An 18,496-nucleotide genomic window follows, 5' to 3' on the forward strand; every position below is an offset into this window, starting at 1 on the left:
TTTTTTTTTTTTTTTTTTTTTTTTTTCCTTTTCCCTTTCCTGCATTTTTCTTTTTTGGCCTTTCCCTCTCTCACACCTATTTTCCCTTTCCCTTCCCCTATTCATTCTCCATTTTATTTTCTCCCATTTTTTATTTTTCATGTTATGTTATTTTATTTTATTTCTTTTTCCTCATTCTCTCAACTCCCACACCCCCATAGCCCCATTTCATTTTCCAGAAAATGAATTTCTAGGTCCCTCCCCATAGCCCCCCCTCCCCTCCTCTCCCCATTTGCTTCTTTTCTATTTTTGTGTTCACTTTCCTAATATGATCACCATAATCTAAGGGAAACGAAATGCATAGGGTATCTATCTAGTTAGATAGATGAAATAACAATCGGACTGGGCGATACAAAATCTTGCGTCATCTTCAGATTCATCTGCGAGACAAGAAACTAGACTAACTAACTAGCCATCGGACACTACTTACTTACTTACTTTGCTTACTTATGTTTTGATTTAATTCGAAAATTGTTAATATAATTCATACTTGCAACATTTTAAGTAATTGTAAGAAAATAAAATAGAAAAAAGAAAAAAAAAAAGGCTAAAACGCGCAGGGTGTGCGGAAAAGGGGACACCTGAAACTCCGCTGTTGAGCTGAGGCAAGCAAGCAGGCAAGTAGGCAGGCAGGCAAAGTAGGCATGTATGTATGTATGTAACTATGTATGTATATTAATTACGAAGGACACAAGAACTACTACTATTACTACTACTGCTTTTTACTTTGCTGGGTGCAGACGGCAAATGACTATGTATTTTGTAATAATAAAGTATTATGTTATGTTAAGTAGTAAGTAGTTTTTCTATCTAAGCAGCAACAAATATCTAATTACTACTAACTAAGTTACTAGGAGGCGGACACGGGACGGCCACAAAAAAGAAACGAGCGTTGAGCCCAAAGTCAAAAGACCAAAAGGGCAAAAGCGAAAAGGAGAGTAAGATAGATAGTACTCCGTAGTTAGTAGAAAAAACGCAAGTACGTAGGGGAAGGGGAAGAGAGAGAGTGCGGAATGAATTGGGGAGAACAAAGTGTGGATTTTTGCGCAAAAGAAGAAAAGGCAAAATACAAGCAATAGGGAAACATGGAATGGCGTATGGAGTACGACAACTCCAGTCAGGCACAGGTCCTAATTTTTTTTCTTCTTCTTTACTGTACAGTCTTCTCCTTCATGGTTAGCCACTGTGGAATATGGAGAATCCTACTCCATAATTTTCTTTTCTATTTTATTTGACTCTACGTTTCGTTCCGTGCACTCTCCATTTGTGGCAGTTTTGGCGTGCGGGAATTCATCATATCCATAGGGGGGCGGCGTGGGTGTGGAAGAGGTTACGGAGTACGGTGGGCTCGCAAGCTTCCAGAGGAAGGCAAGTAGGATGAACTTGGGTGAGGAAAGTAGGCTACGCCCGAAAGGGATTGTGAGTGTAAAGGGGGGCGGGGGGGAGGGAAGAGAGAATGGTGTAGTTTGTGCCGTGTCTATACAAAGTAGCGTGTCGGGAGGGGAGTGACCAGTGACCAAAAGAGAAAGGCGTGGGAGGAGGAGGGTAGACACGAAGATGGTGTGGATCAATGGGAAAAGAAAATAATGGGAAAGAAAAGGGAAAAAAAAAAAAGGAAAATGGGGAAACGGGAAAGATTGCAGGAGGGTAGGCAACGCCAAGAGTTAAGCTTAGATGCAGCGACCAAGGTTCGCCTTGAGCCCTTGAGGGTGTTTCAAGGTAGCGGGGAAGTGGCGGCAGATCACAAAGATACGTCAAAGGGTATACCCGTTCCGTGGGGGAGGAAGTCACTGGACGACTAGAGATAAAAAAGCTCCCAGGAAAGGAGTGGGCCAAAACCCCACCTGCTAGCCATGATTGACTGGCTGTCCCTTTTCCTTTTCTTTTGCCTTTTTGGATCTGGCAGGCCTTTTAGCAGGTACCTGGTTAGTACGCTGATGTGGTAATCCAAATGCGCATTCAACTGCGATACCGGTAATGTTACCACAGGTACACCACCAGAACTGAACTGCTCTGCCGAAGAGAGGCGAGAAGGAAGAACAGCAGACGGCACATGGAGGAGGGGGTAATAGCCAAACGGCTGCCTCGAACTCATTTTGTCAAAGGAGAAAATAATAATTGTTGGTTTTACGTCGATTTTCATCCACCCCCCTTTAAGATTTCTATATCACAGTCGGCAGCCAATGGCGGCAGTCCTGCGACGCCATAATGCAGAAGACATGTTGCGCAAGAAAGCAGCCAAGACCCAAGTCCAGAGACTCTAAGCACGATGATTGGTGAATAATTCATCTGAGTCTAGTAAAGATGTGGTTAGGAGTTAAGTTGGTAGAGTTGATGACTTGGCCGACTGGGAACGCCGTAGCCGGAGGGCCATAGGGCGCGCGGGCTGGCTGCAGGGCCTAGGAATCCCCGTAATACCGCTAAGCAGGAGGGATCCTGGTTGAGGCGGTATAGCAACGCAACGGGGCGGCTCATGCTGAATGCTGGGAGATTCTTGGTACACACAGGAAGTAAGTACCCTTTTGCAGCTGCACCATATGGAGCACTACTCCCATGCCTCTCTGCGCGGAGTTTCTATCGAATATTCTTCCTGTCGAAGGTTTTGTTCGGGTTCGTTGTGTGCATGCATGGTCGGCGGTGCAACATTCGGCGCAAGGCCCAAATGTATCATGCGATGGGGTGCACCGTGCGTTACAGGGAAAATCCATCCATCAGAGATCTAACAATGAAAGTTTGATTCTCTTTGGTATTATTTTCGTGGCATGAAAGGTCAACTCGTATTGCAACCTTGTCCGACCAGTTCATGGTTCTTAGCCGATTGACTAGTATAGACCGGGATGAAAGGTTGGTTCGGACTATAGGGCGACTGTCGTCACATACTTTTTTTGGGTGGTCAGGTATCTACAGTACATATACTACATAACTAGCAAGCTCAACCCACACTTTCATGCAAGTAGAGCAAATTAGATCGGACTAATCATCAACATTTGCTGCACAATTTCAGCCATGATGCTGTAGGTGATGATATCGGGGAAGGGTTGCTGCGGAAAAGGGCAGAAGGTCATGCAGGATGACGAAATGGCTTTTTTATTGCAACGCGTTGGACCGGGACTTCATTTGCAATTTGCGTGGTCTGCAGAGTTGGAGCTCTCGCGTGTTAATTAATATGGGGGTCGGAGTCTGCCGTCATGAGGTATTTGCCTCTCTTGGTGCGGAGTCGACCACAATCCTCCTTCTCGTAGCCCGAGGGTGTGCGAGAATGATTCCGAGGGACAAGTAGACTATTGACGAGGTAAAAGTAGTAGACAAGCACCCGTGCTTGCATGAGATTGTGTCGATGCGAGGGATCTTTCTTCCCCCCTCCTCTTGTTGGTAACAAGTAATATCCAACACGCCCCCCGCTTGACGATGCGGAAGAGAGCACTTCCATCCATCGCGGGCATTCCAATACTGAATTAGTAACCACTAAACTCATCTCTAACCCGCGGTGCCAAAATGAACCAGTCAATTCAGGGTCACGCCAACCTGGTTCTTGATTTGTTTCCGTAAATAAAATAGCCAAGCTAATGATGGTGATGATGAATCAATCTCTTGCGGTCGCAAAATGCTACGAGACCCTGTCATGGTAATTTTCCAAACGTGACCTCCCAAAACATAAAATATACATTAGAGGTCGCTACACCGGATATTTCCTCAGCCACTAGACTTGTGATCAACTTACTCTTGTACTATCTCCCCCCAAGGAAGAGCACACTACTACCTTCACTACACTACTGTAGATAGTAGAGATAAATTAATTGGGAACCATCTCCGATTCAGATCGCGACCACGTTACCGGGATTGTATGGGCTGACCCGCTCCTTCCTCGGTTCTGGCTGGGCTAGTGACATGGTACTGGAAACCAATTTCCATCCATTCCCATGGCTTCCTGCTTCTGGGTTCCCCCAGTTGTCTTCTGCTCTGCTTTTGCTTCTCTGGGATTAAAGCCAATCCAGCAAGACGAGAAACGGGGCAAGAGAGTCCATGCTTTGGTCTTAGCTTGCCCCCCATCGTCCTTTTTTTTTCTCCTCCTGAAAGATGTGACTTGACTTGACGCTATTAGGGATGGAAGTGGGTGGGTGGGTGAGAGGGAAGGAACCGTCTCTCACCGACGTCAGAGCGCGGGAACTGGGTAGGCCGCGCCCTACGCTAGCGGCACAGCTCAAGAAATTTGAAATCCGCTATAGGTCGGAAAAAGGAGGAGGATAGAACACATCACACGCAACATCCACCTCCATCAAGCAGGAGCAGCAGGATGGGGCACACTCTCTCCAGTTGACAACACTCAGCCGAGTACCCATCATTGGTACGGAGATACACTAGAGGAGAAAGGACTCGGTGGATGCGAGAGCAGCTGAGAAGAGATGATTTGAGTTTATCCTAGCAGACGGAGAGGCTCGAGATACTATGATTCAAGCTGGTAACCCCCAACTCTTTGCTTTGTTGTTGTTGTTGTTGGTTGGGGCCATGAGCGGCTGAACATACACGCACTACTACTACGACGGTAAAGATAATAAAAGAGAAGAGGAAAAAAACCCCCCCAAGAATAGCAATTGGTCAGGAAAAGCACTACCGACAATCACGCTTAATCCAACCACCCAGGCCGTTCCTTCCAAGAGGCTCATCTTAGACTTCCAACACCACATACAAAATGTGTACCAAAATACTACTTACTCCTACGCCCGTTTCCAAGCCGCACAGTCTATAGTAACGACGTCAAGGTGGATGCCGGGGAGGTGGCGGCCGCGATGGCCATGACTCCGACTGACGGACGCCCACTTTCTGCAACCGTTCGGCTGGGGCGTTTTTTCTCTTTCATTGCTGTCCACAATCCTAGCCCCCAGGGCGATGGTCTGTGAGGGTGGCCACTGGAGCCCAGGAGAGAAGCTGGTGAGGACCACCAAGGATCAATATGATAGGTACAGCTCATCACCTGTCGGGCTTAGCTTAACTTAAAGTTTCTTCCTGGTCCCCTCCAGGAGACAGGGTGGAACACTTCGATTCGACGATAACAGCCTAATAGGCGAGGGTTGCAGGACTGAGCGACAGGGGAAATTAACTAGATTGATGCTGGTGGATGACCACATGCATCGGGCCAAGATCGAGTCACTCGTCGTGCATGCCGACCATCGGAGATGGCTGCGCGAACCGGTTTAGGTCGGATCCCTGGGACTGAGCTGAATGGGGGACTGGAGACACAATGGCTCTACTACTAGGGGAAGGGGGCTGTCGCGTGGTGCACAGCTCTTGGTGACATTTGTAACTGGAGAAAATCATTACTAAGGGACTGGAACTCGAATGAGCTCAGTGGATGGAGTAGTGGGAGAAAAAAGGGACCAATTCCCATTGGCTACAAGACCAACAACCATCCTCTCGTCATACCGGATTGAGCAGGTGCAAGAACAGGTCCCCATTGCTAAAATGCCCCAATAGGGAGGGGCGGCTGGCCGAAAAGAAATCAGAAAGAGAAGGTGAAAAAGGAAAAAGAAGAAGAAAAAAAGCGGCGACGGGAACGTGGGTCGGAGAGCCCACACGGTTTTTTTGGCACGAGGCTGGCCATGCGGGCGACAAGAGGAGCCTTTTCTTGAAAATCCTCAAAAAGGTTCGAAAATCTCCAAAACGCTCAAAGTTCTGGCCCGTGGATCGATTCAATGGAGGAACCGCAAAAGAAACAAAGTTGGGCCACACCTTTCACCCATCCGCGCGCGCGCGCCCCCCTTGAACTACTAGCACTAGCAGTGATTTAGAGTGGATTCATCGCGGTTGGGGGAATCAATAGTAGTCCGTGGCTCCGTCTCAATCGGGATAAGTCTGGGTGACAGCGCCAGGCCAAGCTTCCCACTTTCGCCTCCCCAATTCTTCAGACTTGAGACACAAATTGGACTTTTACGCAAATTGGCAAGTCGACAGGCGAAACTATGGGATGGAAACATGGTACCGGGACCTACCAAGTGTCCCAGTGCGCAGGGTGTGGATTAGCCACTAAGGTTATGAGGCGTCTACTTTAAATGACCAACCGCATTAAGAGGCAATCAAATGTTAGCTTAGTAGTAAGCAGTAGTAGTAGTGAGTAGTAGCTACTGTATATGGCTGTGGGTAGAGGAAGAACTCAGCCTGCAATTTGAAGGTATATACGCAAACATTCATTGCTTACTGCCAATTAGTAGTATGTATGGTGTTGGGGATGAAATTGCAAGCTGTGAGGGGGTTAATTACAAATCTCCCGGTCGCAGTTCTCACACGAGTCTCCAATTTACTACCTACAGTTATACCTAAGTGGTAGTAGTAATATCTTGCTTCTTTTCTTTTTTAATTATACTTACTCCATCCGGTGTTCCTATTTGAGGGGAAAGAAGGAGGAGGAGGAGGAGGGTGGGAAAGGGACGCATCATCAGTGAGGCGTTGCAGAAGGGGGCGAGTGCGACGAGAGTTTCCCTTCTCACTTGCTTTTTACTCCATCTCTATCCGTAGTCTACCTTCCTGGTTCGTATCCACTGAACACACACACACACACACACACAAACAAAGTCCTGCAGTCAATGGCCGAGGAATACTACCTATGAGAAGCGTCTCAGAATGGTTGTCTGAATCCTGGCTCATATTCATGTGCAATAATATATTCTGTACCTAGGGTTGTTTCAACACACCCGTCCACCCCCGGTCATTCGCAATGCTTTCCTTAACAATACATGCCATGCCACCTGTGATAGTAGTATCTACTTGGCTTTTTGGGCCAATAGAGATCGCGATCACACATACTTACTACCTAGGTACTGTAGTGTAGTATCTTCCTGACGCATGAGACTTCCCAACCCTCTACTTACTTACTTACCTAGAACCGTATTCAGCTCCGTTTCTCGGCACGGAAATAACGGGAGGATGGAGGATAATGATGATGATTACGGGCAACTTCAGACCGAGAGGGTTCGGTTATTCCATAGTACTATACGGAGTAGTGTAGTTAGACGAACATAAGCGCATATTCCTAATCATACTCGTGACGGGTAATTGATGTCTGTGATGGCCGACTTCGGGGTTGGGTTGTTGCTAGTTATGATGCAATTGGCGGCGGCGGGCCAGGAAATGCCTCCAAAGTCCGCTTACAAACACCTCAACTACAGTACTAGTACTTACTACAGTCTACGGTCGCAGAGAACTAAACTCTATAGCAAGTAAGTAATAATAATAATAACACAGAGAATAATAACGAATGCCTTTTGCAACGAGAAAGGCAAATTGATCTATGCGCCTATGTCTGGTCTTTCCAAATACTCCTATCTGTCTATCTATCTATCTATCTATCTATTCTACGCAATTGCTCATTCTCGGGCAACCAGTATTGCTTGCTTGGTTGCTTGCTTGCTTTGCTCCACCAAAAAGGAGGAGGGTGTGGGATTCCCCGAAAGGGCGAGCCGAAATCGCTAAATGGAAAAAGAACGATAGGTATGCGCGGGCTGGGGGGCTTGTACGGAAGTTGAAGAGGCCCAAGCGGGTGTGCATTGCGTAAACTTCAGCAAGAATAATCCCGCGACCCGAGATTGGAGGGGACGGGGGGGGAAAAGGGAACTGGGAGTTGGGTTAGAACAACAAAAAAAATAAATAATAATAATAATAATAATAATAATGAAATTTTTGTTCGGGGCTATTTTTGGTCGAAAGGAATGGGTGATGAGTAGTATCTACGGAGTAGACAGAGAGAATGTGTGTATATTCAGGCAACCTATACAACAAGAATCTAACGATTACTATAGGATCAAATCAGAAAAGGTACTTTTGGCTGACGACGACAACATCTGAGACGCAGCTTCAGATGGTCACACAAACTTGAAGGTCCAGTTCCGTTCCTTTCAATGGAGGGGGTGTTTGTTTGAAAAGCCCAGCTCCCGGCTTGGCTGATTTGCCTCTTGACCGCCGGATCCGCTTTTCCTGGGCGGAACCGTGCCTTTTTAGAAAAGAAGAAAAACGCCACCCAAGTAGAGCGCCAACCATCCGGTTCTCACCGCTTTTCTTATGGCTGTCAACCATCCCCGGGGGTCTCCAACAACAACAACAACTAAAGGGGAGGGCGGGGAGGAGGGGATGGGTAAGAGGAGGGGCCCAGCTGCAGTAGCAGCAGCAGCAGCAGCAACACTAACTAACGCTCACCTCGACTCAGTCCATTGATAGATAGACTCCATACTCAGCGGCGAGACTTTGTGTAAGTTCCCATCAAATCCGTGCCTTAGCGGCATAAGGTTTGCCCTCTTTTGCAGGGATTGCACCTAAGCCTATCCCGGCAGCTCGTAAACTACCGAATGAGGAAGCGCACCCACCCCCCTTGACACGGCACATCATCCCCAAAAACGCGTAACTGGACCCAGAAACGGTCGGCCAATCATCAGCCACAACCCACTTTGAGGGGGTGGGAGGGGGCCCGTCCTGACCCTTTTTTCCCCTAAACCATTGCGGGGAGTCCCGATCGGGTAATCCGGTGGGGAACCCTTTTCCCAATTGCTCACTCAAAAAGAAAAAAAAAAAAAGAAAGAAAAAAAAAAAAAAAAAAAAAAAAAAAAAAAAAAAAAAAAAAAACCGAACTAAATCAGTCAGTCAGTCAGTCAGCTCGTACCGAGTCGGGGCCCAATTGGAACGGAACCGCTACGCCTTCCTCATTTGCTGTTTGGCTTTGTGGTCTGGCCTTACAGCCAGCCTTCTTTTCCCCTACTTACCTACCTTAGTCGCTGTCTTGTATAGCTCCAGCCTACTTAGTACGTACTCACTTACTCTGTAGGTTGAGAAGGCAAAGCATCACTAGTTCGGTGGCGAAAAATTATGGCTTGAGCAGAAGGAACAAAAGAAAAATTTACAAAAACCAATTGAAACTCTCGGGGAAAGACACTCTATTCTCCGGGATTGGACGGTAGTCTGTTCCCCCCGAAGCCAAGTTTCCACGCTTTTGACTTTGGTGACAGAAAGCATCGACGCAAAGCATGGAGCAACATCCAACATATGGGCAGTAGTAGTAGTATCGCCAATTAGATATGAGCCATACACAGGAAGTAGACTACTTGCGGTGGGTAAGTAGTAGGGCCCTTGCACCTGTCGCTAATTAGATGGTTGGTGTACTCCATCGTTGCCGGTGAATCCATTCATTCTTCCACCTTAGGGAGAGTTCATATCCGTCGTGTTGTTATAATTAGGACTTTTTAATTTCGCTTCTTCACTGGGCGGTGGATAAACAACGAACGTCTAGACTGGCTATACACTTGACTATCGGCGCCAAGGGACATAGAACCAAGAACATTTCCGAGGATTCCGAGATGAAAGGAGAGGGGGTGAAAGAATATTTACCAAGATGCTTGCTTGAATACTGTATACTACGTATTGATAAAGAGTTGACTACTGTATGATTGCCAGCAAGCAGGTAGATAGCAGTAGCAGTAGTGTAAAGTAAATCTACCATTCCACTCCGATCAGATAGAACATCACGACCATCATCAACAATCTTGAACTCGGCATCTCGTCGATCATTCTGACGTCGGCAATAAATAGCCAGCCAGCTACCAGCTAGCTAACCTAGCTAGCTAGATCAATAGATAGATAAGTGGCACCAAGCACCCCTCTCTCTCTCCCAATCACCAACCCACGCCAACATCGAAGCAATAATCTAAAATCCCATTTTCTTCAGGAACACGGACGATCATCATTCAAACTGCGGACCCCTACCTACCACACAGCAAAGCCAAGCAGTAAGTATCTAGTAGCAGCATACACTACAGTAAGACTATGGAGTCGAACTAATAACCCTAAGTAAGCATAGCAGCCATTAGCAATCAAATTTATCAACCTAGAAGCTGGGCAACGAGTCAGGCATTTCCTTCCTTCCCCCCCCTTTTTTTGTTTATTTTCTTTTTTCTTTTATTTTTTTTTCGTGGGTTTTTTAACACCATCTGTCAATCTGCACGGGGCTCCTTTCTTGGCAGATCCCACACGGCAGATCGTCGTTGATTGGCATGATGGCGTTTTGGGCTTACTTTTGCTGCTCCTAGATATAAGTATAGCATTCTTAGGTCAGACTATACCATACTTAGGGAAGGAAGGAAGGAAGGGAACAAGAAGAGGGTACGTAAGATTAGTGCTATGCGCTTATTTTCTTGTTTCAACGTAAAGAAAACAAATGATGAGGGTATGGGAGTTGTATCATGTGCCATAGATACGAGTACATACGAAACTACTACTAATTTACACTCCAGTAGTATTAGTAGTAGTAGTGAACCATCCACGGAAAGTATAAAGCGAGATATAAAACAAAAAAAACTCACTACTACGAAACCTAACTTTAGCTCCATCTGTGATGGTATCCATAGATCGCATCGATGTATCTCAACTAAAATCCCTCCTATTATTCCCTGGGAGCAAAAAACCAGATACTCGAGATTCCCGCGGGAAACCAAAAAAAGAACCCCGAAATTAAGACCAGAAGAACAGCGAATAGCGGAGCTGAATAGTAAGTAGTATAGCCATGGGACGTGGGGACCAAGACGAAGAGGCAAAAAAAATATATGCTAAACAGTAACTAGAACATGAAGTGAACTTTCCATGAATCTTCTTTTGCAATTTTAGGTGTAGCGTTGGCGTTGGCGTGCCAGCTTCTTTTCTTTTTTTCCACCTCGTAACTCGGGAACCCTAAATGAGATGAGATTTTATAGTTTGGTTTGATCGGTATCTCTACTAACTAACTAGCTAGCTAGCTAGTAGATTTTTGGGTCGGGGAGGGAAGATGGGGGGAGGGCGGGCGCGGCGTGCTGGCGTATATTCACTTTTGGAGTCAATTTAGATGGGGGTTTGTGAAGGTTTGTTATTTGGAGGTGATGATGATGGTGGTGGTGGTGGAGGAGGATGGGTACAAATCAGTGAGTGGTTCGTTCCCGTGGCAGCCCATACCCAAATTTTTGACAGTCCCTCCCATTAGCGATGGATCCCTTGTCCAATCGTTCATATTGGTTGGTTCTTCATCCACTCAGCTCGCAAGCCCACTCGCTCGCACCCCCTCCGTCCTCCCCCTCCCGCGTTGTCCCCTAGTGAGCTAACCTTTTTGGGGCTTGCATGGGTCCGCGGATGTGGATGGAGAGGGACTGGCTGACTTAGGGACGAACCAGAAAATAAAAATTCAAAATGGGAAATGCAAAAAAAAAAGAAAAATCCTAAACGGGTAAAAGTGGCGTGGGACCACAGCCCGAAAAGGGAAGCCCCGCCAAGATGAGAATGAAAGGTCATCCATCAATCGATCAATCGCGGCAAAGCGAGAAAATCCAGTTCCCGTGCGGCAGGGAACTGGACTACTTGCGCTTTGCTTTGCTTACTTACTGTTGTTAGTACTTTCTTGACTACTTTTCTAAACCAATTTACGGAGGTGCTCTAGATGTGTCTGTGTGTTCCTGTCTTGTGTCCCACTCACTAACTATTGCGCAATTGCAATAGCAATGTGTCAGAGGAACCTGAGTCGTTCAATTGAGTTCCTGATTGGTTCCCTACCCCGATATACCACCGCGACTCAAACCATTCGGGAGATCCACATCCGCTTAATTTACAGCCCGATGGAAATGTAAGAAGTTAAGCAATCTGCGTCGCAGGTAAAGAAAGTAAGCAGCAAAAGCATTTGCCGTGAGATTCCGTCGCCTGTACATGCATACATACATGCCTAGAATGAGGACTTGCAAGCCTCGGCGGGAAGTAACTCCATCCAACAGAAGGTACAGAGGTAGAGAGAGAAGCCATGGGCGGGTCAGGTCTGGTTTAGCGTGCAAACTAAGATCCAAACGCAACAAGCAGAAATCACCAGTCACGCTATTGGCAAACCACGCTATGATTCAATTTTCTCAATCCCTGGACTAAGCAAAAGCAGGGAGGGCATGTTAGCCACATCCCCGGGGGACGGCAGATAGTCGATAGCCGAGCTTGGCTCATACAGATAACCCAATCACAGAGGGGGCCCCACAGGAGCTGACGCGTGCACATCTCACAGCGCTATACCTTCTTGGGATGGTGCTTTCCCCGTTTCAGTATATGGTTTGTTGTCAGCAAGGGTTTCTCCTGTCATGGTTTTTATAATATCGAATTATCATGGTTATTGGATGGATATAATTTACGCAGCGCGCAGGCCATGCAAACCTGCTTTTTTCGAAAAATTACTTTAGAAATCATCTTATTCAGAACGTTCTGTAAGTACTTACCCAGCACAGTGGTAGGTTTTGTTTTCGCTTTTCGCTTAGTTACAGATAGAATCTAAACCAGACAAACGAAAAAGATAGACATTACCCAAACAACTCTAATTAACTCTGTCCAAAAGTCAAGAAGTTAAAGCCCGTATCGGCCTCCATTCTGAACCCCGCAAGCCCGTTGACCAGAATCCCTGCGTGCGATCCTGGCGGGCTCCACCACCCACCAGGACACTGCCACTCTCAGGGTTGCGGGCTAGCAGCCACCTGAAACGCGCCGGCTCATTTCTTGGCCCTGTCGAAAGGGTTGGTCAAAAATGAAGTTCTAACGCCAGTCCGGGCTCCACCGGGTTTACTCTTCAAGAACATGTAACTGAGCTCTGGTTGGCTTGGCCATGATATCACTTCCCCCTCTTCCGTGGGAAGTTACGGAAGGGCACTGAATGGATGCCACCACCGTTTGCTGCCAAAGAGACTACGCTTCTCTCGGAAGGTCGTAATTATTGCCAGCTCTCTCGAACGCAACAATCTTATTTTTCTTTTTATTAAACGGTTCTAATAATAACAATGACATTATCCAAGCGCCAGTGCAATGTCCTGTTTCGTTCTAGATGTTTTTTTTTCTTTTCATTTGATTTCTTATTCACACACACACAACATAGGGAAAGCAGAACCCGAACCTGACTCCTACTACTACTAACTACTGCATATTTACGACTGGGATGTGAGGTGATAATTTCAGGGGTTTGTTGCGTGGGTGGGTGATAAAAGTAAAAGCAGACTGGTCTAATGCCAACATCCCTGACCGTTATCTTCAGCTCACCTGACAGCATACATCTGTGCGCGGTGGATGTACTCCAAAACTCTGTACCACCACCCGAGGGAGGAGGGGGGAAGAGCCACCTACGGAGTATCTACCTCCTACACTACGGAGTACTGCTTCTTATTCGTATGTACAGCAGGAGATGTACGTAACACTTCTATCCGTACCTACATTTGCGGGGATTTCCGACGATATCCCTGAGACAAGACAAGCCCAGACAAGACGTGCACGACACATGAGACATTGACATCAAGGCGGCGGACACCGAAAAGGGGAAAACCCAAAAACCGCCACCAGCAGCATCAGCAGCCATGATACTCCGTAGTGTAGGACCCTGAATGAGAATCAAACGACTAAGCTTCCTGCGACAGCCGCGTCTCTAGGATCCCCCCGACGGGACAGAAACGAGTCTAGTGTGCAGGAAGTGGAGCAAGCCACCACCAGCATCACCCCCTTGGCGGGATGTCACAAAAAGGTGATTGATGTATGGTAGTGACTCAGTCGTGGGTGAGAGTCCTCGTGAGTATCAATCATACACACTAAAGATAGACAGATGTCATCCCGCAGAAGCAGTAGTCGTCATTGTCATCTTTATTGACTTACGAATCTGAAACATTTTGATGGGATGAGTTTATCTGATTGTGTCTCGAGTTGATTAAATTCGACTTGTGTGTGTGTGTGTTCGTGCGCGCAAAATAAGTCCCAGTTTCAATCATCCTCTTTTATTTTTTTCATTTATTCAATTATTTATTAGTATATTAAAATGGAGCCGCGATTTGAAATCGCCAACGGCACATCGGGTTCAAACTAGTTCCTAGCGCTTGATCAATGCGTTCCTGCTGATGAGTGATCCAAGCAAGTAGTACGTAGTGTGTGAGCGGTACCATGGATTGAATCTGCGTTTTTAATTTCTGATGACCTTTTTTTATATATTGTTAATTAGATTTTTAAATTGCCATTTCTTCTAATCTTTTCTATTAATATAACTCTTGGTTATAAGAGGACCCTGCATTCGAAACTAACGCCAAGAAGGAAGCTGTTAGACGTCATAAGCGCTCGTGTCGTGGTCTCTCTTTCCTTATTTCTTTCGGTTCACTACTTCATCGCTAACTACAGTACCTAACTAGTTAGTGGGCATCCGACATACCTTAATCTCTCTCTTTACAGGGGTCGGGGAGGAGAGAGAGAGAGAGAGTGAGGGTGTGAGATTGAAACAAACACGAATCCAAAACTATTAGCTACCTACCAAGACCTCCTTCCACCCTCTTCCTTCTCCTCATCTGGATCCAATTCGGCTTCACATGTTCCCTCGGAATCGCAAACAATTAACCCTTTTCTTTTCTTTTCTTACTTCCAAACCAAGCTTTGTCATGCCGAACAATAACATGACTAAGTCAAAAATGAGTACTGTAGAACAAGGGATAATGAATGATGGCGCACCAGCCCACCTTGACTTACTACCAACTGCGACCCTGGAAATTATTTCCACAAATCTTATCCTATCAATCCGAAGCTAAAAGTAGGGTTGCATCTGAGGGAGAGAGAAAACACTAGTCAGGAAAAATGAGCAGGGGCCCATGTGGTGCAGAAAGGAAAAAACTGAAGGGGGCCTAGGCATGAATGAATTATTCATTTATTTTTTTGTTCCATTCCTCATGCAGATAGATGTATGCCCAATGCTAATTGCAATTAATGTGATGACGACTTCAGCTGCATGCACTGCCTGCCCTTTTTTTGCTTTCTATCTCTTTTCCCGGCACGGAGTACAGTAGTCCAACTGCATGTGTGCCTGGATAATATGGTGATAGTGATGGGAATGGGGAAAAGAGATTGATCATATGCTTGTTGCTGGTTATACTTCCTAGGTTAGCTTACGGACGTGTTGCGGTACATGGTGTGATAAGTTTCCGATTGTGTTTTTTTGAAGGCAGAGGAAGTTAATTAAGGCAACTCTTGACAGAGGTATTGTTGATGTCTGTGCTTTAGGTTAGTTACTTGACTTGGATGTCTGATGTCCAGACAGTTAGTTACTGTGAACACAACTCCTCCGAACCAATAACTAGGTATTCTTCGTAGTCACCTCCGATGTTCAACTGCGCTTAGGTCATCATCATCATCATCATTCACCATCGTCACTGACTGAATAGTTACAGCGCTCAAGCCTCTTCACAACTAGCTAGCTACCTACTCATCTTAAAAACCACGATACAATCTATAGAAACAATAGAATGAATACTAACCGATAGAAACAACCGAATCATCCACAATCCCAAATTGGAAAAAGCACCTCCTCACCAAGAATGTCATCATAATCATCAACATATATAAAAAAAGAACTACCTATCTACTTACCTCCATAGACCTACCATAATAGGCAACTCAACTAATCTCTAAAGACATAAACTAAGTAAATTAGAAAAGAAGCTGAAGAGACCCACACCCACCACCACCACCATCATCTCAGTCATCATCTCATCCCGTCATACCAAAAAGGCCAACCTACGAGTTACTAACTTAGTTGACGGACCCCCCCCACCTCCTAGGTAAACCCCACCACCCACCACCATCCCCAACCAATAAGATCCCACCAAATGGGTTGTGCTCCTTTCCCCACAACACGGAACAAGCAGGGCCAAGCCCACACATGACATGGGCTGATGGAGAAGGCTTACGCGGCAACATACCTAACTGTACTTACTTACTAACTCCGTTAAGTTAACTAGACTCAGAGGAGTAAAAGTTGTAAAGTCACTACTTATTTACTGTTCTCTTTTTGGGTTTTTTTTGTCATTGTCATTGTTGGAATTTGTTATTGTTGTTGCTGCTTGTTGCCCTGCTGCAGGGTTGCAGGGGCCCTTGGCGGGCTGGCTGGCTTGCGCGTATGGATTTGGGTTTTTGTATTTTCGTGATGGTGATGATTATGATGATGATGATGGGATTTGTTCAGATGTTGGTTGGGTGGTGGTGGTTCGTGCGTTTTGGGTGATGGGGGTGTGGGTTGATGTCGTATTTTTGTGATTCATGTTAACTACGTAGTTAATTCTTTTGATGTGGTTGATAGGTGAGAGGAGAGGAGAAAGAGAATGGCAAGGGAGGAATGACCTCATTGCTTTTTTACTATCTACTGTCATTTTCTGTTCCTGGATGAGGGTGCAGCTGGGTCGATTACACAATCACTGCAAGTTTTTGTCTGTACAGGCCGAGTGTGGTGTATGTGTTTTTCTGGTGTAGGGATATTTTGTTGTAGTTCGGTTAAGTTGTATGTATGTTGGGATTTAGATAGTAGTGGATGTGATTCTTAGTTGGTAGTATATTTTATAGTGTTGAAGATGTTTATATATATACATGGGTCCCTATTGCAATAGTCCTGGATATGTGTTACTGCTTAGAGTGGTTCATGTTACTACTACCAGTGAAATATATATGATATCGAAGTCTGCCGTAGATGTAGATGTAGTAAACATAGTAAATTATTCCTATTATATGGTTGCTACTCAAGCACTCGTATATATCCTATCGCATACTCTACTATAGCCACCACTACAGCCGTGCCTGTCGGTTCGACACTCTCGCCGCCGCAGCCCGACCAGCTCGTCGTCCAAAGACAGCTCCCGACGTCAATCCACTGCCTCCAGGATAGTTATCATAAAACAGTCCTCCCAGCATCTCGCCCGCGCAGTACAACCCCGGCACCTCCTGGTTTGTCGTCGACGACACCACCGCGGCTGTCTCCGGACGCACCGCCAGTCCACCAAACGTGAAAGTGATGCCCGCCGTGACTCGAACAGCCAGGAACGGTCCCTGATCAATAGGAAGCGCCCAGTTAGACTTGGGCACTGCCAGCTCCAAGCCCTCGGACTGCGTGGTGAGTCCATCCTTGACAGCCGGGTCCCATTTCCCACCTGGATTCCTGCGCTGGCGCTCATAAACCGCCTTGTTATAGTCATGGATGGTCTGCTCGAAGCGCTTCTTATCTTCGAGATCAAACTCAGCGCACTTCTCCGCCAACTCACTGATTGTGGCCGCGCTGATATGCTGCACCACCTCCGGCCGGTACTCCTCCGATCGCAACCAAGGGATCATCTTGGAGTCCCAAATCTGGAACGCCATGTGGCCGGGCTGGTTGAGAATCTGGCGTCCGATCATCGCATACGTATAGTTGCGCAGATCCGACCCCTCGTCCACGAACCGGTTTCCCTGCCGATTGATCATGATGCCCAACGGATACCCGGACTTGGTGAACTCGTTGGAGATCTCCCGGTCGCCCGTATCGGCCGGTGCGTTAGCATCCCACGCCACACAGTGACATCCCGACCAGTTGCCCGCCTGCTTGGCTGAGACATCCCGGATCGCCATCTCGAATCCATCCCCGGAGTTGTAGGGCGTGCCGCGCACCAGCGCTACGTCCCAGTGAGGTCCAAGGTACTGCGCGCGCATGCGCGGGTTACCCTCGAAGCCTCCGGCCGCGAGAATCACAGCACCAGCCCGGATAGTCTGGTCGCGACCATGATGCGAAACCACCACGGATGTCACGGCTCCAGAGACCGGGTCTGTTACTAGTTTCTGAGCAGCGGTCGAGAAGAACACCTGAATACCCAGTCTCCGGGCTGCTTGCAAGTGATCTTGGATGAGACCTTTGCCGCCGTCTTGAGTCTTCAGCGCAAGACCACCCCAGAACTTGAGCCGACCGTTGACTTCATACGCCTGTCGGTTGAAAGAGAGCTGGAATCGCACGCCATTACTCGCCAGCCACTTGATCGCCGAGTTCGACTCATTGACGAGTGTCTGGCAGAGCTCGCGATTCGTGCGCCGCCCCGTAACACGGATCATATCGGCCGTGAAGTCATCCACGGTATACGGCTTCATGTCAATCTTCTTCGCCGTTTCCGCATCGACATTATTCACGATGGGAAGCAGATCCGGCAATCCGCCGTGGACGGTACGCATCGCCCCCGCCGTGAAGTAGGAGTTACCTCCTGCCCATTGCTCCGGACATTTATCGATGATAGAGACGTGTTTTGCGCCAGACTGGACAGCCGAGATGGCTGCACAGAAACCGGCATTACCGCCGCCAATGACGAGCACATCGCATTCTGAGGGGAGAGCCATGGTGCTAGAGAGATTTGATTGTGTGTGTATGTGCCTGTGCGTGCGTGTGTGGGTGTATGCGTCAAAGAAAGAGCATTAGTGCATTTAGTCTGCCAAGGGGAGGAGAATGATGATCATCGCATCAAGTAGATACATAGTGCTCTGGGATCTGTGCTCAAGTTGCCTGCGGCTTTGTATGTCGTGACAGACGGCGGGGATGGTGCCGATGATGGGATGGCGGTTGGGAAACGGAGAGTTATGCTCCGTCGGTGCCACGGGAGAAGGCGGAGGGAGTCTTTCCGGTCGGTCTGGG

At 47.1% G+C, this 18,496-nt stretch overlaps 2 protein-coding genes across 2 annotated transcripts; one reads left to right on the forward strand and one right to left on the reverse strand.

The window, feature by feature from the left end:
- The first annotated feature begins 14,360 nt into the window (after positions 1-14,360).
- BO79DRAFT_43872 (uncharacterized protein) lies at positions 14,361-14,655 on the forward strand. The gene has a single exon (XM_025689256.1). It carries the CDS (start codon positions 14,397-14,399, stop codon positions 14,610-14,612), a length of 216 nt encoding a protein of 71 aa, XP_025544041.1. The 5' UTR covers positions 14,361-14,396; the 3' UTR covers positions 14,613-14,655.
- Positions 14,656-16,612: 1,957 nt separating this feature from the next.
- On the reverse strand, positions 16,613-18,445 carry BO79DRAFT_165800 (FAD binding domain-containing protein). Its single transcript, XM_025679272.1, has one exon. It carries the CDS (start codon positions 18,202-18,204, stop codon positions 16,636-16,638), a length of 1,569 nt encoding a protein of 522 aa, XP_025544042.1. The 5' UTR covers positions 18,205-18,445; the 3' UTR covers positions 16,613-16,635.
- Positions 18,446-18,496: the final 51 nt, after the last annotated feature.

Source organism: Aspergillus costaricaensis (genome assembly GCF_003184835.1).
Source record: "Aspergillus costaricaensis CBS 115574 unplaced genomic scaffold BO79scaffold_3, whole genome shotgun sequence".
Lineage (NCBI taxonomy): Eukaryota > Fungi > Ascomycota > Eurotiomycetes > Eurotiales > Aspergillaceae > Aspergillus > Aspergillus costaricensis.